The sequence below is a fragment of the Schistocerca piceifrons genome, chromosome 7 (assembly GCF_021461385.2).
Source record: "Schistocerca piceifrons isolate TAMUIC-IGC-003096 chromosome 7, iqSchPice1.1, whole genome shotgun sequence".
Taxonomy (NCBI): domain Eukaryota; kingdom Metazoa; phylum Arthropoda; class Insecta; order Orthoptera; family Acrididae; genus Schistocerca; species Schistocerca piceifrons.
The window spans coordinates 526,621,847-526,645,170 of record NC_060144.1 but is presented as its reverse complement, the minus strand read 5'-3'; the positions used below and the strand labels follow the sequence as shown (position 1 = coordinate 526,645,170).

Below are 23,324 nucleotides of genomic sequence, written 5' to 3'. Positions count from 1 at the left end.
TATTTTTGGCCAAACCAGGTGACTTTTTTGGCCAGCTTCGATGTTGTCTTTACTAGATTCGGTGACACTGTTTTTCCCAGACTCGCTGTTTTTGCCGGATTCGTTAGTTTTTGGCATATTCGGTACTAATTTTTTGCTAAATTCATTCTTATCTTTTACTAAATTTAGTCTAATTTTTTGCCAAATTCGGTCTCTTTTTTGGCAAATTCGGTGTTTTTTTCTAATTTCGGTGTTATTTCTTCTAATTTCGGTGTAATTATTTCCAGTTTCTGTGTTATAGTTCTGTTCAATTTCGGTGTTATTCTCTTTCCAATTTCGGTGTTTCAAATTTCGGTAGTATTTTTAATGGTACACGAACATCAGATTTGAAGAAGTACGAACTCAAAATTCAATTTCACTATCCAATAACTATGAGTTACCAATATTGGTATACTGCTGTCCCTTAGATTTACAACATATTTTGTACGGGGAAAGGACAAATTTCGCGACATTTCGGAAAAATCGCCGATTTCGAGATATTTCGTAAAAGTTCTTGAATCCCTGTTAGCTCGCTAAACACCTTGAAATTCGCGTAATCATTCTTGGTTTCGTTTTCGTGAAATTTTCGTGTCCCTAGATGAAAGTAGATCTCATCAGACACAAATTTTAATGGACGTTAAATATGATAGGCAATTAAAAAGGACCGGTAAACTCAAATGACGTATTGCACGTTAGTTGTGGCCGCATTAGTCCTGGAACAAGGATGCTGGCTGCACGTAACTGGCGTGGCGCCTCCTTTCAAGAGCAACACCGACTCAAAGGAAGGCCTCGGCGCTTGTTGGTGACGTCACGTCAGCTAGGCACGGCGAACGCCAGGTCTGTTGCAGGCATACTCATATTGGCGGTGTCTCCCTCTCTGACACAGGAAAATGTGAAACTATTGGCGGTAGTTGACCAACACACATTGTTCTGAGAGATTTCTGCAATCAATTAATTGTGCAATTCATTACAATTCTTAACAAATAGTGTACTCCTGAACTTAAATTTCCACCTGTTTTAAGGATTAACATACAAAAACAACTTCATGGTCCAGCAGCAACAGAATTCGTGCTTCTTTACCTTATTTGTAAATCTCAGGAAGTTACGTTTGTACTGGGTTGCTTTTACAAGAAACTGTGAACATATTGGTGCTCTTCTTTAGGTATCTTGGTTGACTATGGGGTGAGGAGCACTGAATGTTGATGAAATATCTTGCGATTGTACACGTTTGGGGATGGGTTGGGGGGACAGAAGAAGAGGCAAAAGAGAGATACTTGTTTTTCAAATAAATTTTTTTTATCTTATAAGGTTTCTCCTTTCAGTGGCAAGAGGGGAATATTTATCTTTTCTAATGTGCATGTTTGAAAAAGTTTAAGCTCAGCAGTATTTTCGATGTATGAAGCTATTTTGTTTCCTGTTTAGAACTCCTTTCGTTGAAAACGACTGTAATCTAATGACTGGCAACAGTTGGACATTTACACATGTAAATTAGTTCAGATTTCCAGTGACGATGTCAAACGAAAATAAATAAATAAATAAAAGAAACGAGTTCATTGTAAGGGGTTGGGGAAAGTTTCGATAACAAAATGGATCAAGTAAATATAGTTACTTGAATGTAAAATTTCCGAAGCTTGCAATGGGGCAAAGCATCCTCTCATATTGATCTACGTTTGTTTCGACAGGGTTCAGTAATACAGAACTATGATCTTCATTTGTAGCTTTACGATTGTAAGAAAATCTTTCATCTAAATAAAACTGCAGAATCGAAAACAGTACCAAACATTTTGTCCAAAAATAAGAGATTTATAGTGAGAAGCACGCCCAGGCGTTTCTGCCTGCAACAGACCTGGCGTCCGCCGTGCCTAGCTGACGTGACGTCACCAACAAGCGCCGAGGCCTTCCTTAGAGTCGCTGTTGGCCTCGCACGCTGCGCTGGCCGTGTTGGCTGCCCCGGGCTCCGTGCCCCTCTCTCACTGGCTACTCTCCCCCGGCGGGTGGGATGCGCCGTTCGCCGCTCGCCTTGTCTTTAGCTAATCTCTTCCTGTGCGCTGCTCGCGTTCATATTTAAAACCCCAGCCCTTAATGTCGCTGCAGCTAGCTACCGTAGCTGCGCGCCCTTCCCCCCGCGCCTTCCCCGTGCCGAAAACCGCAGCATCCTCCCGCAGTTCTTTCCGGGATCAGGCCGCAGCGCTGCCGGGATAAGAAGGAAAGGATTTCCCTCTCGTTAGCGAGCAGGCCCGCTGCCGCCGATGAATAATGAAGCAGCGTGGATGCCGGCAGGAGAAGTGCAGCCAAGAGCGCGCGCTGCCTTTTAACTCACCGCTAAACTCCCACACCGCGGCGCTCCTTCCCAGCATTAATTAATAACCGGCTATAGAATGATAAAGTCTTGTCCGTATCATCAGACACCGTAAAATAATTAAAACCGCCGAGCATCCCCCCCGCATCCGCACTCCCTCCGTGAGCCTTCGCCACTTTCATAAAGAGAGGAAGATTACTGAAATAATTTCACAACACTGTTGTCGCCACACAAGCTGCTCATTTATATTTCACATACAGCGCTATCATTGTCTTTGTCATTATAGTCACTCCCGCAGTGCACGTAGTACGATCTGATTTGTTGCGAGCAATTATCTACGGAGGCACAAAATTTTCTCGATTTACTGTTTCACTCAAATCCACAACCTTCAGACGGTAATTCCCAGCTCTATTATGGCCAGCAGTCAACTTCATTACGAAGTCACGCAGGTAACAAGGCATCTCTGGTACGACGTGTCACCGTGAATGCGGCTAAGGAAGGTAAAAATCTGAATGTGGTCAGTACACGTCCGCAACATTGATCCAGAAGGAATAGTACAACGTTATTCTTGTTGTAGGCGTGTGTGTGTGCTGGTATGAATTATTAACTGATGGTGACTTTGACGCACGGGTAAAACACAAACATTCATCAGGAACACGCTTGGCCTGCGTGTTGCTCCCATTATTTGTTTGACTTTATAACGTGAATGACAGCTGACCCGAAAGTGATAACATACGGAATGAGCGGAAACAAAACGCCTTAGAGGCATAGTTTCGGGTGCAACATAAAGTACGCTTTGAGCTCTCTCAATTTCTCTTCAGTAAGAGATACTGCAAAACTGGTAACATCGTCAAACCAAACAGCAATTTGTCTTTGTGTTGACATTCACCAGAAATTTATAAATCTACGCCCTGCAAACTACTATGTTATATTTGCATGACAGGGGGCACTTCCCATGGAACACTTACCAGGGCTCTTCCTGTTACATGTAAGTCGCGCGGGAAGAATAATGGGTAGGGGCCTCGGTGCGCGTTGTAATTAATCTAATCCTGTCTTCGTGATCGCTACGAAATCTATACATAGACGGTTGTAGTATATTCCTAGACCATTCACTTAAAGCAGATTCTCGAAATTGTATAAGTAGTCTTTCGCGGGATGTTTGATGCTTCTCTTAAAATAAACACCAGGTCAAGTTTTTCAGCATCTCTGTGACATGTGATTTTCGGCCCAGCTCTTCTGTGTAAACGTCCAGTATCCCCCGTTAGTGGTGTCGAAGTTGAGTGACTGTAGGAAGATACAAGACAGGCAAAATTTACAGTTGGTGTGATGAATGGCAGCTGGCACTAAACACGAAAAATGTTAAGTTAATGCGGATGAGTAGGAGGATTAAACCTGTAATGTTCGGGTACAGTATTACTAGACGCAGTCAAGTCGTTTAAATATCTGAGCGTAACGCTGCAAACCGACATGATATGGAACGTGCGTGTGAGGGGTACGGAAGGCGAATACTCGACTTCGGTTTATTGGGAAGATTTTAGAAGGAAGTGGTTCACCAGTAAAGGAGACCCCATGTAGGATGCTGGTGCGACCTATTCTTGAGTACTGCTCGAATGTTTGGGATCTGAACCAGGTCGGATTGAAGGAAGACATCAAAGCAATTCAGAGGCGGGCTGCTAGATTTGTTACCGATAGGTTTGAACAATACGTGAGTGTTACGGAGATGTTTCAGAATCTCAAATGGGAATCCCTGGATGGAAGGTGACGTTCTTTTCGTGAGACACTATTGAGAAAATGTAGAGAATCGGCATTTAAAGCTGACTGCCGAACGATTCTACTACCACCAATATGCGAGGGATATCCAGAAAGTAAGTTCCTATTGATCGCGAAATGGAAACCACTTTGAAAATCAGAAATATTTTGTCTGTAACAGTTACCTACAGCTTCCAGCCACTGCTCTACATAGTCACCACTCCGACTTGGACATTTGTCATAGCGTTCTACCAACATTCCAATACCCTCGTCATAGAAGGCGGCTGTGCTTCCCGCCAATTCTCTACGCTCATCTATAGCTAGTTGTCTGTGCGAAAATGTTGTCTTCATAGCCAGTAGTTAATGTGAGCAGAGATGACATAGAGGGAGTCAATTACGGGCTGTAGTGCGGGTGATCAAACACTTCCCATCGAAAACGCTGCAGGAGCATTTCCATTGCCCCTGCAGATTGCGACCGAGAATTGTCACAAAGTGGGAACCGTATGACAGTTCTGTAATGTGGGCTGCATAACATCAGGCGAAATCCGTCACCAGGACCTCATACTTGGCGGGACACACTATTTTCTATCTTTATGTGCTCACCACGCACTCAGAACTAGAAAGAGTGAAGTGATGTAACCGACACTCATACTACAGACACTGTCGAGTACATATGTGCAAAGCTTTATCAGATTTTCACAGTGGTTTCCATTTCTTGACCGATCGGAACTTTCTTTCCGGATATCCCTAGTACATTGCGCGTAAGGACTACGGAGATAAGATACGAGAAATTAGGGCACATACGAAGGGATACGGTCGTTTTTCCTTCTCTCTGTTTGCGAGTGGAACAGGAAAGCAAATGACAAGTAGTGGTAAAGGGCACTCTCTGCCACGTACCGTTCTGTAGCTTGTTGAGAATGTATTTAGATGTTTATGTACACACTACAGCAATATTCTAGGGTGAGTGCTACGTAAGTAATTTGTTTTGTAGTGTGACTGCATTTTCTTAGTATCCTATACATTAATCGATGTCAGTCATCTTCGACTGAATCCATGTGATCGTTCCATTTGTTATTATTGCAAAACTTACATCCACATTCTTGTATGAGTTGACTGATTAGAATTGCGCTATTCACATTGCTTTAATACGATATTGCAAATTTTCTTATCTGAAGCAAGCTATTTTAAATTTTTGAACATTTAAAGCAAGTTTCCATCTTGTGTACTATATTTAAATCTTATCAAATGTGAGTAAATATATTTATCTTTAAATGCGAACATTTTAGATTAGGCGTTACCGTGACTGTTACTGATATGAAGTGGAACAATAAGTTTACTGTTACCAGTCACTGTTTATTTATCTCCATGACGCGTTTCAGAGGTTTCAGCTTCCATCATCAAGTGGATTTACATCTGTTAGTATGACATTTGTGTGTGTGTGTGTGTTGTGTTACGATTATTTGAAGGAACTTGTGGGACTGTCTCTGTTGCATATTTGTTTATAAAATATGGCAGTATGCATATGATGTGTTATGACAGTAAAAGGAACCTGTGACCACCGGAGACAGTGGCACAAATTCTTCCAAATAATCGTAACACAACACAAACAAATGTCATACTAACAACTGTGTGCCAGAAAATGAAATCGCCAACAAAAATGTTTATTTTTCGATTCTTAACCCCACTGACACACACAGCTAATGTACATAACCTACCAGCTTATGTATAAGTAACTGTATAATGCACCTGATGAAGGCAGCATGCTGGCGAAATGCATTGTGCTAATAAAATGTTAGTAAAAAGTGACTGCAGCAGTATAAAATTATTCCACATAATCTTATAATACAATCGCAGACCTCAAACAGCATCCATATAATATGGATAAATTTAACTGTAAATCCACCTGATGATGGAGGTTGAAACCTTTGAAACGCGTCGTGGAGATAAATAAACAGTGACTAGTAACAGTAAACTTGTTTCATTTAATATGAGTAAATAGTTGTGCGAGGAAGTGGAAGTAACACATTCTCTCAAGTATCGTGGGTCAACCATCTGCGACAGGGGAAGTTTTTGGAAGGTGGGACAAGGAGCGTAGCACGGTAGACCGAGTGGCTATGAAGAAGCTCGCCAATATTTGGCGGAACTGAGTGATAAGAAACGAAAAGTACATAGATCCAGCTTACTGAAACACTCGTGGACCCTCAAGACCAGCATTTTGGCGTAGTTGAGTTTTGTCCGGGCGCAGAATCCTGTACATAAAATGTATCGAAAAAAGAACTAATGCGTCCACTATCAAGAAATGTGATATCTCCAGGCGTCTTTCTCTCATCTCAAGCAAAAAATTCTCGAGTTGTTTTGCTGTATTGTGGGAAGAAATGGACAAAATCTTCATGGATGGAAAGATCGAGAGCACGAGACCACTGGTGAGGACAGCGATCAGGTGGATGGAGCACATCAAGAAGATATCAAGTCTTACTCTTGTGCCCTCCCTGAGAGAAGTTGATAACAGCCCAGTAAGGCGACTCTTGGTGCATGGGACCACGGCAATTAACAATACGTACGACGACCTGTAATGATGATGATGAGATGATGTCATTCCCGAGAACTACGTCATCTTCGAAAAGTCTAAGGATACTATTTATACTGACAGTCAGATCATTAATGTACAACATGAATAGCAAGAGCCTCAAAACTACTTCCTGGAGCAGACCTGAAAGTCACTTCATCTATCGATGAATATCCATCCCAAGATAACACGCGGCTTCCTCCCTACCAAGCAATCAATAAAGTCACAAATTCTGCTTGATACCCCACAAAATCTTATTTCCGTTAATAAACGTCAGTTTTGTGTCGAGTCAAACGTTTTTCGGGATACGTACAAATGATGCAGGAGGCGGAGACTGAAAACGGGGGAAGGACAGGGTACGGGGAAATGTCTCTGAATTTCTGAACAGAAGGAAATGAGATGCGTGACGATTACGACGAGGCTGGGTTTCTTTCCCACGCGAAATGTTCTCACACTCGGTCTCGATGTAAATTGCCGTCTCTGCTGCGTCGCAGCGCCTGTTTTACATTCTGGCCTTACCGCATGGGCGGCACGGAAAGGGCGGACTCCGTACCGCACAGAAAGTCCGCCGTCAGAGGGAATTCCACACGCAGGTTCCGGCATCGCTCTTAGGAAAAATCTCCTCCTATCTTACAATCGTGTTAAAGAGGACGAACGAATTGGAGAAGAGTTTGCACCATACTTATCAGATTATAAAATTGCGCATCGATAACAGGTTTAGATAAAGTGACAAAGGTTATTAATCGCATTTGGAAGGCACGGAAACTGCTCGAAGAATGGAAATGTGTTGTCATAGTACAGTGATTTATCGAGGGGTAAACCATTACTGGGGAACATACGTCATACATGTTGGCTACAAGTTGCTGCCTGCATTTCTTATTAGCATAGTAGATCTGAAAGTGCAGTAGGAGCCTAGCAAAGGAGGCGGTAGAAGAGCGCAGGAAGGCATGGAGAACTTGACGCTGATACCACTGATAGGACACAGGCCCTTGAAGGACAATAAAACAGCTGCAACGTTTCGGTATTTCAAGAAAGTGAGGATCATGAAGAACAGTAGACAGGATGAGAAGACGCTACAGGAGAACTGAATTATAAAGAGATGTTAAGGCAAGGATGATATTGGGAAGCATTTCTTTTCATACTATGGTGTACGTCAAACAGGGAGACTGGCTTTTTCCCATGCTGTTCTGTCTGGTACACGATGAAGCGATCACAGCGGAAAGCAACAACCTCGGAAAGCAGGACAAAAAGGACTGCAGGACATACGAGGATATCTTCCATTTGCGGATGTCATGGTGATACTAAGTGGGACGGAATACTGATACTTCTAAATTTAAGTTTATATTATTACAAGAGTAGGACTAAATACTGCCCACAATAAGATGATATTGCCTGCCACTTAGATTTGAAACATCAGGAGGCACCGTACAGCACACTGACGGACCAATCTAAGAGAATAAGTAACAGGAAATATAGCAGTAATGAAGAAGTGAAAGGGGGGACGAAGAAGATCACAACTACTTCTCTATGTCCAGGAAATTTTGTTGTCAAGAGAGGATAACAACGGACGTTAAAACTAGTGATTTCAAGACACCAGCGACGAACGCAGTGTTATCTAAGCATGAGATGGTAGAGTTGTAAACACGATATACAGAAAACAAACGAAGAATAGAATATCTTTAGGAAGATACTGGACCTAAAAAGAGAAGATAAAAGTTACGAATCAAGGGAATAAATGTGCCGCATCTAGAGGGCTATGGAAAAAAGTACACACCAACTAACATTTCACGACGAGAAGATGGAGAAGAGTTTCGCCAGCGGAAGAGATAACCTTAATAGGGCACTAAGATACAAGAAAAGCAGGACAGAAGAAGGAAATGAAAAAAACTATCATGGCGTCTTAAGAATTTAGATAAGTCATGGAGAGCCTATATCTGGATAGCGGCACTGGGTTTTGAACCAATGTCCCCCAGAATGCGAGTGTACTTGTCTTACCATTGCGTTACCCAGCTAGATGCCCTTGAGGTAGACGCCTCAAATTTGAAAAAAATGGCTTTGAGCACCATGGGACTTAACTTCTGGGGTTATCAGTCCCCTAGAACTTAGAACTACTTAAACCTAACTAACCTAAGGACATCACACACATCCATCCCCGAGGCAGGACTAGAACCTGCGACCGTAGCGGTCGTACGGTTCCAGACTGAAGCGCCTAGAACCGCTCGGCCACCCCCGCCGGTCTCAAATTTCACCGTAGTGATAGTTGCTGCTGGGAGTTTTTCACAATTCGAAGTATTTGGTGCGGCGTACTATCATTTCAGATGTCAGTGCAACGCAAGGCTTATAAACGCTTTCTTATAAGGTACTAAACCATCGACAGCTGAATTAACACAGGGGAATAACATGAGGTAATGCGGAGGGCCGCATTGTTAATTCACGACCGTAGTCACAAACTGCTCAAGTGATTGTTCCGTGTTTTTTACCTTCTCAAAAATCATGCAGGATGGTCAGTGTGCAAGGCATCGACCAAAATATGTTACTTCGTCATACATTGGGTCACTCTTATTAACGCTTCCATTACATGAGCTAAAATGGCATTTCACTTCTTTCAGTCAGTCATGTACCAGTGACAGAAATAAATTTGTCGAGTAAGTTACGTCGTCTGCAACGTATTCTTTAGAAAGGCGACAGATCTTACGAGGAATTATGTAGTTCGCACAAGGCAACTATTACGCGCAACATTTTTTAAAAATCCTGTTATGAACTGCGGTTCTACACATCCTGTATAACCATCGTCGGCTACTATGATGGTAACAGGGAGAAAGGTGCCATGGTGGCTTAGCGGCGTTACTCTTGTTGCCATGGTGGGTTGATCCAACGGGTATGACTTCGTCTCACGGAAGACAGTGATTAGTCTGACAGCACGACGGTACCTCACAGACATCTTGCGTCCTCATGTATTACCTTAAACGCGACAGCACCGTAGTGCAATTTTTCAACACGATAATGCTCTCCCATTCATGGCACGTTTGTCTATGAACTATCTGCACGATGCTGAGATTCTCCCGTGGCCACCAAGTTCCCCATATGGATCCGATAAAACACGTGAGGGAGGAGCGCGAAGGTCGACTCCATGCTGTGCCATTATCTAGAACTTCAAGGACCAGTTAGCCTGCAACGTTTGTGGGCCAACTTGCCTCAGATACAGCGGCAGCCAGCATGATACCCTTCTCAACAGAATAAGTGGATGCATCGAGGCCAGGAGAGGTGTGATGTCATGCTGCTAAGTGGGATCATACTGCCGATTTCTTTGTATAAGTGACTCGATTATGTAATCAATGGAATAACGTGATATACTCTGTCAATCCGTTTAGTTTCATTTCCTCTCCTTCTCCACTTCCAAGTGACTTACTTTGTTTTTCAGGCAGCGTAATTAGTAGTGATATAAGCGTATCGCCCTTGGTAATCAATCTATCAACTAGAGAAAGCCGCATTCAAATGGTTCCCGAGATTAGCAGACAATAAAACGTGGCACTGAACTTTGATTCGTAAAGGTCGATTGAGCTGCCCCAACCGAAATCTTTTTAGGCAAACCTCAATGCTATTTCTGGCCTTCATAAACCATGCCCGAGATTTTCATATTCTCTCGTTCGCAACGCACAAACTGTTAGTCCTACAAAAACAATGAATACGACCTTTTTGTAGGAAATTTAAAGTAGTTAAACTTCGTAATGGGATGCACCTTCGTTGGAGGCCACTGTATTCGAGTTATTTAAGAAAAACGTACAAAAATAACCTTCAAACGCACCTGCACTCCAAAACTCATCCCTCACCAGTCACGATTCCTAGTATGTTGTTTGTGGTACTCCTTCCTACCACTATACAAAAATTTAAGATTAAACAAAATAGTCACAATAATCGAAACTTTTTAGGCTCTATTCATTGGGGTATTACGCCGCCAGCATAATCGACTGATTCGTTAACGTTATTAATTCAAACGTGACCGTGAGGATATGAACCAGAAACGTCTTCTGTAAACGTAACGCTAAAGCTAATTACGTTGACAATTCGAGCCACACTAAAACCTTACAATCATGGTAGTTTTGCAGTCGGAAGATCTGACGAATAACAATGCTACAACTGTTTCTTTTATGCTGTTAAAATGCATAAAATTTACACATAGGTCAGCTTTATAATTTCTGTTTGCTCGACTAAGCCGATGGTGTAATAATGCCAGCCAATGAAGATGAAAAAAAGTCTACTTTGAGAAATAATTAGCGCAGTCACAAATTTTTGTACGGTGGTAGGAGGGAGTGCCACGAACAATACACTAGAAATCCTGAACGTTGGGGGCTGAGTATGCGCGTGGAGCAGCGTTTGGAGGTCACTTTCGTACATTTTTCTTGAATTACTCGAAAACTATGACTTCTAAGCGAAAACGCTTCAGTTATGTTAATAGCGCAGTTGATTGCGTATGGGAACGTGTATCTCATTAAACATATTACAACTGTTTAGCACCACCTTGCAAAAATACTGAAGCGTGATTTTCAGTGGGATCATGTATATACTGGAAACTGGTGAACTGTACATATCAGGAAACAGCGTGAGCCGGCGTGCTCGGCCGGTAGTAGAGTTATTTACTGGGCCGAATCGTCCGCCATGTTTTCGCCAACTCTTAAGATTCGGCATTATTTATCTTGTGGGTGTTAAACCTATTCCGCATTCTCACATGTTCATGCAGAAAGGGAGTAGGATCACGAAGTTGTAGTATTAATATCCCACAACATTGGCATTATTTAAAAGGCCCTAGAATTATGACATACATGAAGTCAACCTTAGAAGTATATCCATACAGGCGCATTTCCCAAAAGTAAGATTTTATGTTATTTTTTGCTCATTAGGTTAAATTAGATGCTGCCCTGCAGGGAGGTCTGAATAACCACCCCACCCCCTCTTTCCCCTGTTCACACTCCCAAACACGAAGTGTGAATATCTGGAATTCACGCTGCTGTTGTGATTAACACAAAAATAAAACAGATCATTTCTAGTTTGCTGAGTTGTGGTCAAAACTTTATTCTTTGAAGTTATGTCACTTACACAGGTTCCCTCACAATGACCAGTCCGCTATAAAATAATCTTGATTATGACTCATCCTATTGTACATAAATAGAACTGCGGTTACATATTATTCAGTTTATGTATTTATGGTTACGATAAAGACTTACAAATAAATCCCAGTGAATAATCCACTGAACTTCCGAATTCCGAAAATACGTCAGGAGCCGAAAAATTTTGAGACGAACTGATTCAGTATAGTTTTCGACTGGGGAAGAAAACGCAGTTGTTTCATGTTTAGAACTACTTTTCTTAACATACAGTTACAACACACGGTTGAGCGCCAGACACTGGTTCCCAGTTGTGAGATCGTGACCCCTTTTTTTCTTCGTTTGCTATCGCTTGGAATTGTAAAGACGTAAAAAACCATTTTTGCAACGTTTAGTGCAATTCACAGCTGAGCAGTCACCAACTATTCATGACGAATTCTTCTTTCCATTTAATTGAAAATCGCCATTTACGTCGGGACTCACATGAAAAGAAGTATGAATATCCTATACGTTGTGGAAACATTGGGTATTGGGGACACGTTTTTTTAATTTTTATTTTTAGTCATCAGTCTTCTGACTGGTTTGGTGCGGCATGCGGGCCCGCCAAGAATTCCTCTCCTGTGCCAACCTCTTCATGTCAGAGGACCACGTGCGGCCTAAGTCCTCAATTATTTGCTGGAGGTATTCCAATCTGTATCTTCCTCTACATTCTTTGCCTTCTGCTGCTCCCTCTAGTACCACGGATATCATTCGCTGATGTCTTAACAGATGTCCTATCATCCTGTACCTACTCCTTCTCAGTGTTTCCCACATATTCCTTTCATCTCCGATTCTGCACAAAACATCCTCATCACTGTCCACCTAATTTTCAACATTCGTCTGTAGCACCACATCTCAAATGCCTCGATTCTCTTTTGTTCCGCTTTTCCCACAGTCCAATTTCCACTACCGTACAGTGCTGTGGTCCAAACGTACACGATCAGAAATTTGTGCCTCAAATTAAGGACTATGTTCGAAGCTAGTAGGCATCTCTTGAAGAGGAATGCCCTTTTTGCCAGTGCTAGTCTGCTTTTGCTGTCCTCCTCGCTCCATCCGTCATTGGTCACTGGCTCGGCACACAAGTGAGTGGTTTCTATCTGGCTTCAGGACGCGTGCGGCGAGCGGCTGGACTCGTGGCAGATGTGCTCGGCGGAGGAGGAGTCAGCGCTGGTGCGCGCGTGCGTGCGCTTCGCGGACACGCACTCGCTGGCGCTGCAGCTGCTGGCGGCGTGCGACGGGCCGCCGCCCCACGCGGGGGTGGGCGCCGCCGCCCACCACACGGCGCACGCGCTGCCGCCCTCGCCCGCCAGGACGTCGCCGCCCGCCTCCCCGCCCCATGCCGCCCCCGGTAAGTACAGCAGCCGCCCCACACCTGCAGTTGCCGGCCGGTGTGGCCGTGCGGTTAAAGGCGCTTCAGTCTGGAACCGCGTGGCCGCTACGGTCGCAGGTTCGAATCCTGCTTCGGGCATGGATGTGTGTGACGTCCTTAGGTTAGTTAGGTTTAAGTAGTTCTAAGTTCTAGAGGACTGATGACATAAAAGTTAAGTCCCATAGTGGTCAGAGTCATTTGAACCATATTTCGACCCTTCTGAAGTTCCCCAATTCGATCGGTGCTGAGTGTGATTCTCAAGGGGAGACACAGCTAAACCAAGATCAGACAGACAGGGATAGTCAAGCATTGACGAAGGTGGTTGTAAAGAAATCGTTTGAAATCAGCAGAAGGAATCACTCCCAGATGCTACCAGCAGTGAAACTAGCACGATGACTGTGCGTAGAGAGTTATATAGAATGACCTATGATGATCGAGCGTCTTTTCATAACCCACACATTTCTGTCTTACACAGAATAGCAGCTTCAGCACAGGCCCTTTCCTTCTAACGGACTCCACTCTAGAGCAAGTCATATCTGTTTATTGTTATGGAACCTCTTGATTTCTTTTTGGTTTCCGTTATAATGGCCATGTCAGTATTTTATGAACTCTAAGTAGCCAATTTGAGGACACTGTCTATTCCAAGTCGTTTGTTCCCGTTGTACATCAGTGTTGCCTTCGGTTTATCGGTTCATACTGGAGATTCTGAGGAACATTATAATTCTCCTGTTCCAAAATACCGGCCTGTAGTGGCGTAGTTAGATGGTGGGGCTGCCCTCTTTATGTGCCCCAACACACCTGTTTTTCTTTTCAAGTTGGCTCCCTTAAAAGGTTGCTACAGCCATCGGTACATCTCTTGAGGTTTCCTACGGTATCTTTCCCTGTTTCTCATCGTGGCTGTTGATGAGAATTGGCTTAAAAAAATGGCTCTGAGCACTTAACTTCTGAGGTCATCAGTCGCCTACAACTTAGAACTAATTAAACCTAACTAACCTAAGGACAACACAAACATCCATGCCCGAGGCAGGATTCGAACCTGCGACCGTAGCGGTCGCTCGGTTCCAGACTGTGGTGCCTAGAACCGCACGGCCACTCCGGCCTGCAGAATTGGCTTCCCTACGCCTAGAAGAGTCCACTTGCCACTCCCGCAACCCCTACGTTGTGGACTGACTAGCACTGCCAAGAGCTTCACCTCCCACCAGTTTGACTCTATGGGTCATTACAGAGTGCACAATCCTCCTCGTCAACAGTAAGGTGGCAATCTCTGATGACCAAGATCTGAGATAGATAACAAAACAAACTCAGCCTTAGTCAAAAGAAAAGTCACGCAAGTTAAAAGCCCTAGTTGGAATAAAATATATTACCGATATCGAACATGATACATCATGCGTCCAGAGATATTTCACTACATTTTTTCTACGGTCTGAAAGCAGTCGAGTCTGTTTAACATGTGGTTTAGTAATGCAAGTAAAACCCAAAATGCGCAATTTTAAGTAAATTGTGCGCTTTCGTAGATAAATTCATGATTCATGCACGCAGTTAATGAAAACAATCTGACTGTAACATTATCATCGCAACAGAATACACTTACATTAAAAACGTAACTGGAATACAATAGACTTAGCGCCTGTAAGTTCTATACTTAAGTGACCATGAACAACCATCTCTACTATTCCACAAATAATGAATACATTGAGCAGCCAAAACATTATTACGCAGAGACTGTGAACGAGTAACTCGAAAACGGCGAAGCTGGTCGAATTTTCACGTGCTAACGTCCTGAGATTCTACGGAAAGAGGTAGAAAGGCAATGAAACTATCACTAGGCGCTAAATAATTGGAAGTCCACGACTCTTCACAGAACGTCGGGTTCGAAGCCTTGTCTGCACTGTAAGATAGGGTAGATAGTGATCTGTGGCATCTCAATCGAAAGAGCACAATGCTGGTGCACGCACAAGTGTTTCGCAGCACACTGGTGATCGTATCACTCCTAGGTGTTCACATGTTGATCCAGCGACATCGTCACTTACGACTGCAGTGGACACGGGACAATCGAAATTCGATAGTATGGCGTAAATTATACCTAGTGTTCCGAATGATTCATTTTCCCTCTTTCTTGGCATACAATGTGAGATATAATACCAAATCGTCGATCAGTGGAAGTGTGTCGGATGAATTACATTTTGGGTACACTAGGTCGATGATCGTTTCCACAAACGCCGTCAGCGAGATGTACGGCGGCTCGAAACGCACAGCGGGCCACGGACGAAGGCTGGTGGGAGCAGTATTATGGTATGGGAGACATTCTCCTGCGCTTGCACGGGACCTGTGGTAGCAATCGAAAACACGCTGACAGCTGCCAACCACTTACATCCGTTCGTGCTTGATGCCTTCCCCGACGCCGACATCAACTTTCAGCAGCAAATGTCTCGGAGACAGTACCGTGTATAGTGGTTTGAGGAGCATTATAGTGACCTCACCCTGATCTCTCGGCGATCAAATTCGCCTTGTGTAAATCCTGTGGAACCTATCTGGGTCACTATCTGGCGCCATTATTTACGCGAATTACGTGACCTGTGCCTAGACTTGTAATGCATCATACCTCCGCAAACCTAGCAACAAACTATCGGATCCCTGATACGCAACCGAGCGATGTGGCGCAGTGGTTAGCGCACTGGACTCGTATTCGGGAGGACGACGGTTCAATCTCGTCTCCGGCCATCCTGATTTAGGTTTTCCGTGATTTCCCTAAATCACTTAGGCAAATGCCGGGATGATTTCTTTGAAAGGGCACGGCCGATTTCCTTCCCCATCCTTCCCTCACCCGAGCTTGCGCTCCGTCTCTAATGACCTCGTTGTCGACGGGACGTTAAACACTAATCTCCTCCTCCCTCCTGATACGCAGTATTAGTTATGTATTTCGTTCCAAAGATGGGCAAACACTCTATGAAGCAGGTGGTTGTAATGTTTTGGCTCATCAGTGTATGTGTTAACTATCCGACTTGTAATCTGTTGCTGTGCGGAGGGGATATTAAATCCGTTTCTGTGGTTATTACAGTCAAACACGAAACTTAGCACGCACACACTTCTGCAGATTCATGTGCAGCACCTCCCCTAGCTGCAGGGGCTTAGTGACTCACCATATTACCTGTAAAATGTATGTAGTGGAAGGATAGTAAGTAGAGCCTCGCTGAAGCGGCAGTTGCCACGGTGTTGCGCAGGCAAGGTGCGGCTGCCGCCGCTGGAAGTCCTGCAGGACGCCGCCCCTTCGCCGCTGCTGGCCGCTTCCCCCTCGCCGTCGACGTCCGCGTCGTTGTGGCCGGGCGCGCGCGGCAACTCCACCCCCGCCGTCCTGGCGTCGCCCGGTGCCAGCATTTCCGACGGCGGATCCTCGGAAGAGTGTAACGGTACGTGTCCTGCCCTCGCTGCCAGCAACCGGTTCCACGGCGAGTCCTTAATGCACCGGACATCGGATAATTACTGTCTGCACCTCTGTAATTAAACAAGGTCTCACATGGTACAATAAAAGTCTAAGCACTGGTGACAGATTTTCTGCCAAATTTTAACAGCACTATATTTCTTTCCTCTTCTTCACCTGAGACATCCTGGAGATGGGTTCGCCAAATGACGGCCAAGTTGCGAAACACCGTTTCGCTGTAACAAGTTTCCTGTACCGTTTTAATCATCATCGTTATAGACATGCGCAGTTTGTTCTCTGATATCGATATCTGATGTTTTATGCCCTCGATTTCCTTTGATAGTTGCACAATCCCTAACCTCCTTTAACCTAAATTTACTTCGCAATATCTTCAACTTTTTTAGTCCTGTCTTCCTCAGTAGCGTGTAATATTACGGTATATTGATAATTTTTACTTATGGACCGTCTGACAGCAACTGAATAAAACACAATTTTAGTGCCATACGCGTTTCGCCTTTATTTTCTGCAAGGCATCATCAGTGGCCTGGAATATGTGCATATGTTAGCCATTTAATTTACATTTTTGTCACTGGGAAGAAAAACCGCAAATTGGCATTCATAAGAAGAAGAACAACACCAAAAATGCAACAGGAGCGTAATATGTAAGAAATTGCCCACGCAATCTGTAAGTACAGTTCGACACATTACTACCTAATAGGAAATACCAACCACCAGAACTGTTTATAACCTATAGGGACAGTGACAAAAATGTAAATTACATAGCTAACATATGTACATACTCCAGGCTACTGATGATGCCTTGCAGAAAATAAAGGCGAAACGCGTATGGCACTAAAACTACGTTTTATTCAGTTGCTGTCAGACGGTCCATAAGTAAAAATTATCAATATACCGTAATATTACTTAGTAACAGTTCGCGGTCCTTCAGTCGTTGAAGATTCTGAGAAGTGTCGTAAATTTCGACCTTGATAATTCTCTCCATTAAAATGGGATCCTTTAACAAACATAATGCAGAAACCTAAGAAGTATTTTGATCTTGAACCTCGGTATCATCTTCATATATTATTTATAACAGGCCGTAGATGAAGATGAGATGGGAGATATGATAATGCGAGAAGAACTTGATAGAGTAGTGAAAGTCCAGACAAGGCCCTGGGAATTGACGGAATTCCGTTAAGAGCCAATGACAGCCTTGGGATAGCCACCAATGACAAAACTCTTCCATCTGATGTGCAAGATGAATAAGAGAGGTGGAATAACGTCAGACTTCAAGAACAATATAATAATTCCAATTACAAAGAAAACAGGTGCTGACAGATGTTCATATTACCGTCCTATCAGTTTGGTAAGTCACGGCTGCAAAATGTTTCATGAAATTTTTACAGGTGAATGGAAAAGATGGTAGAAGCCAACCTCGGGGAAGTATAGTTTGGATTTAGCTGAAATATACGAACACGCGAGGCAGTAATGACTGATTTATCTTTATGAAGAAATGTTAAGCAAAAGAAAACCCGCGTTTACAGCATTTGTTCCACTTGAAGAAAGCTTTTGACAATGTTGACTGTAATACTGTCTTTGAAATTCTGAAGGTACCAGGCGTAAAAAAAACAGGGAGCGAAAGGCTAATTACAACTTGTACAAACCCAAACGCCTGCTCTAAGAGTTGATGGTCACGAAAGGAAATCAGTATTTGAGAAAGTATCGCTGTAGTGTGGACCCTTCGTAAAATAACGGAATGTGGCTACTTTTTATTTGTAACTAACAAAGATCTGAAAATGACATGAAATGTAAATGTTACAAAAGTGCTTGACAATGACGCTTAGTCGAACTTAGCTAATCGTACGACTCAATAAACATCGCATTACTTCATACTAAGAACCATGTTTACATTTATTAGAGGCTTTGCCGGCCGGAGTGGCCGAGCGGTTCTAGCCGCTACAGTCTGGAACCACGCGACCACTACGGTCGCAGGTTCGAATCCTGCCTCGGGCATGGATGTGTGTGATGTCCTTAGGTTAGTTAGGTTTAAGTAGTTCTAAGTTCTAGGGGACTGATGACCTCAGATGTTAAGTCCCATAGTGCTCAGAGCCATTTGAACCATTTTTAGAGGCTTTGGATCCCCACAAGTACAAAATTTTACTGAGAAAGGGTTATAGCCTATACCCGCCCGATATTATTCAATCTGTACACTGAGCAAGCAGTGAAGGGAACCAAAGAAAAATTTGAAGTACGAATTCAAGTTTAGTAGGAAGAAATAAAATCTTTGCGGTTTGCCGATGACACTGTAATTCTGTCCGAGACAGCAAAGGTCTTGGAAGAGCAGGTAACGGAATGGAGTGCCTCTTGAAAGGAAGATATAGGGTGAACACCAACAAAATGAAAACAAGGATAATTTTAGTCGAATTAAATCAGATGATGCTTAGGGAATTGGATCAGGAAACCAGAGAATTGAAGTAGTAGATGAGTTTTGCTATTTAGGCAGCAAAATAACTGATAATGGCCGAAATAGAGAAGATATAAAATGTAGACTGACAATGACAAGAAAAGGATTTCTAAAGAATAGGGATTTTTTAATATCTAATATAGATTGAAGTGACAGGAAGTATTTTCTGAAGGTATTTTTCTGGAGTGTAGGCATGTATGGAAGTGTAAAATGGATGATAAAAGTCTTAGGCAAGAAGAGAATAGAAAATTTTGAAGCGTGGTGCTACAGAAGAATGCTGAACATCAGATGGGTAGATCGCGTAACTAATGAAAAGGTACTGAACAGAACTGCAGAGAAGAACAATTTCTGGCATAACCTGATAACCTGACCAGGGGAAGGGATCGGTTGGTAGGGCTTAACAAAGGATCACCAATTTAGTGCCGGAGGGAAGGGTAGGGGGTAAAAATTGTAGAGGGAAATCAGGAGATGAATACAATCATCAGGTTCAGAACGCTGTAGATAGCAGTAGTTACTTGGAGGTGAAGAGGTTTGCACAGGATAGAGTAGCATGGAGCTTTATTTAACCAGTCTTTCGAGTGAAGACCACAACAACAACATCCATTATGGCTTTTGGACAGCTCATTACTGAAGCTGTTGTTGTCTTCAGTTTTTTAAAAAAAAATGGCTCTGAGCACTATGGGACTTAACTTCTGAAGCATCAGTCCCCTAGAACTTAGAACTAATTAAACCTAACTAACCTAAGGACATCACACACATCCATGCCCGAGGCAGGATTCGAACCTGCGACCGTAGCGGTCGCGAAGTTCCAGACTGTAGCGCCTAGAACCAATCGGCCACCCCGGCCGCCTGTCTTCAGTTAGAGGCCTCAGTCTGCTTCATCTCTGTTTACTGAAGTCAAACATAATTCTCGATCTACAGCTTTTACCCACTGCACTTATCTTGCAACTATAAACAATTTCATGATGCCTCAGTGCGTCCTATTAACTGACCCCTTCTTCTAGTCAAGCTGCGCCATAAATTCCTTTTCTCCCCGTTTCAATTCAATACTTCATTACATATCTTACCAATTTTCGCCATTATTTTGTAGCACCATATTTTTCTTATATAGTATCTGAAATGTTCCTCGTCCTCGTTTTGATTTCCCGGCTATCGTCCGTTATTCTCTTGCTCAAATGCCGAAAGTCATTTCGTACTTCTAGTGTATCATTTCCTTTGTTGGTGTCCTTGTTATAACATATTTTCGACATCCAACCCTTTCAAGTAAACCTCCAAGTGCTTTGCCATTCCCAACGGAATTACAGAGTGATTTTCAAACCGCAAAGATATCATTTCTTCTACCTCAACTTTAATTCGCTTTCTGAACTTCACCTTGGCTTTCTTTAGTTGTTGCAAAATGTATAGAATGAATATCACGGAAATATTCCAGTTTCTTAACTCAGGAAATAGTTCGTAGCGAATAAATTACATGGTGAATCTTACTTAACAAAAATTTTGCCAAGCAAAAAATTTCAGATGTAGTAGAACTCGTCTGCGAAATATCTGAAGGTGTTGGGTTTCAAAATCTAAAGGATGAAAATAATTGGAAGGTCTTAGCTGTTCAAAATCTGAAGGACGAAAATAACTGGTTTTGTGAGGCTGTAATACTTGGAATGCTACTATAGGTCAGTGACGGTTTGAGTTACCGATCATGCTTTGCTTCTCTTCAAAATATAATGTAGTGGTAAATTTGTGCTGAGTTACCTTAACCGTTTGGAAACAGAAAGCGAGACGAGTTTGACAACAGCTCCGAAATGTATGACTGAATGACCGTGCGTGTTTGTGAGCTCAGAAGACTTTGATGGCGTAATGAGCGCGCCGCTGTGACGAACGACGAGTATAAAAAAGATTCTGATGAGTCACTCGCTAATGTGCCGATGAGTGTGCTTGTTCGGCATCAGTCTTACGAAATTATACAGTTAGGCTATACAGTAGACCCATTGAGCGTGGTGATCTCAGCGCCGGTCATTAACGGTGTAGGCCATATCTACACGTAATGCTCTGGACTTCCGATATCCAAGTAGGGACGCACGATTTGTTTCGGTTCTCCTTGCAGTCTGGTTGTATTCGGTTGCTTTGGAACATATTACCAGATGTTGACGCTAATTCACGAGACGTCGAAGTAATTAGTATCCGACCGTGTCACCTCCAATAATCATTCGAAGAGCACAGCGCAGACGTCAGTAATACTGAGTGGCTTTCAAACCCGACTGGTGTTACTCAATGCGTTCCTCATATACGGGTGGATGCCACTTCTTCCACTTAAACGGTACCTCAGCTGGTTATTGCTGTGGTCTTCACCCTAAAAACTAGTTTAATGCAAACTATTTTATCCAAATGTTTTTTATTCCAGTCTCTGATCACAATATCAATTCTTTAGACGATGATCGGTTTCAGTCCGTAATGACCATCCTCAGATCTTTTTTACACCATGTCCTAAAGTGATTAGGCCATAATGGCATCGAAGTCCGGGAACACTTTCAATTATTTGTTGCACAAAAACTAAACATTGTACAGACGTCATTCATATTGCATTTTTAAGAGAAACTCTTTCTTTCTTTCTATATATATATATATATATATTTTTTTTTTTTTTTTTTTTTTTGCAAAAATTCGAGCCGTGAGTGACCCGGGAGACGTCAATACGTCAATCGAACTCTTGCCATACCCGTCCCAGCATGGCATCGTCGGCTGTGACAGTCGCTTCCCGTATTCTCTCCCTGAGCTCTAATACATAACGTGGTAGAGGCGATACAGCCATCTACAGAAAAAAGTCATACGGAGTGAGATCTGGTGATCCGGGAGGCCATTTCACGAAACAGCTGTCCCCTTCTGTAGCACGGCCGATCCATCGATGCGGCAGCTCCGTGTTCAAGTACCGACGAACTTCACGATGACAATGGGGGTGGTGCCCCATTCTGCTGGAAGATGAACGGAGAGTCCGATTGCATTTGAGGCATCAGCCATTGGTGCAACATGTCCAAGTAGGAATATCCAGTGATAGTGCTCTCGGCGAAGAAGAATGGCCCGTACAATTTTTGACATGACAAGGCACAAAAACATTTACCGTTGGGGAAACACGCTCAAACTCACTGCATTGGTGTGGATGCTTTGTACCCCAGATTCGACAATAATGCCTGTTCACTTTCCCATTAATGTGAAAAGTGGCTCCGTTGTTAAAAATTAAGCGCTCAACAATACCATCCCCATCCTCATTCAATTGTTACAACTGCGAGCAAAACTCAAAACGCTTGTCTTTGTCGTCGTCATTGAGCTTCTGCACTAGCTCCAATTTGAATGGCTTCACAGACAGTTTCTGTCGCAGGACTTTCCACACTGTCACTGGAGCCATTTCGAGTTCACGGGATGCACGACGCACCGATTTCTTTGGACTCCTTATGAATGTCTCTCGTACGCGCTCCGCATTCACTTCGCTCACACTGGGACGTCCGCTTCTCCTTGCCGGGCGCAAGCAATCCGTCGTAACGAATTTGTTATGCCAGTGGTAAATGGCCTTCCTTGTTGATGGCTTCTTACCGTATTTGGTTCTAAACATCCGCTGAACAGCTGTAGCACACTTGTTTTTGTCGAACTCCAACACACAGAAAGCTCGCTCCGCACGTAAACTCGCCTTGTTTGCGAATAGCGCAAACTGCACTGTGGCGGTATATATGAAAAAAAAACTTTGCAAGTTTCTCTTCAAAATGACGCGTGTGTGATATCTGTACAATGTTTGGTTCTTGTGGAATAGATAATTGAAAGTGTTCCCGAACTTTATGTACACCCTTTATACTAACAATATTAAAAATCATGGGCATACCCATCGCTCCTAGTCAAAACTTACTATTCAGAGAAGATTGGCAATACCAAAAGTTAGCGACCCAGCGCTCCTAGTCATAAGTATATGGCGTCGCACTACCCACATGGATAACTTCTGTTCCGCCAGCCAGACGGTCTCTCCTTCTCATGTAAGACACTACCGCCTGATACTTTCCGCTTTGTAATTTGCGTGTGCCGAGACTAATCGTATTAGTAGTGACAATTCTATATCGCCAACCCGGCCTTTTTTTTTTAAATAAAAAAATATCGTCTCCTCACTAAAAAAAATATTTTCTTTTTTTTCCTTTTACATGAAGCCAAGTTTTAAAGAAAGGGGCACTTTTTCTTTACCTTTCGGTCACCATAGTACTGACGATATTTTATGAGTAGTAAATTCTCACTAGGGGCCATGGGTATGTCTATGATTTTTTAACGTTGTGAG

The 23,324-nt window shown here is 43.2% G+C and overlaps 1 protein-coding gene across 1 annotated transcript in view; it reads left to right on the top strand.

Moving 5' to 3' along the window:
• LOC124709064 (zinc finger protein basonuclin-2-like) overlaps positions 1-23,324 on the top strand; it is a 201,154-nt gene that overhangs the window by 152,905 nt on the left and 24,925 nt on the right. The window contains exons 5-6 of the mRNA XM_047240713.1: positions 12,881-13,121; positions 16,364-16,549. Coding sequence (XP_047096669.1) covers positions 12,881-13,121; positions 16,364-16,549 — 427 coding nt within the window. The remainder of the gene's footprint in view (positions 1-12,880; positions 13,122-16,363; positions 16,550-23,324) is intronic.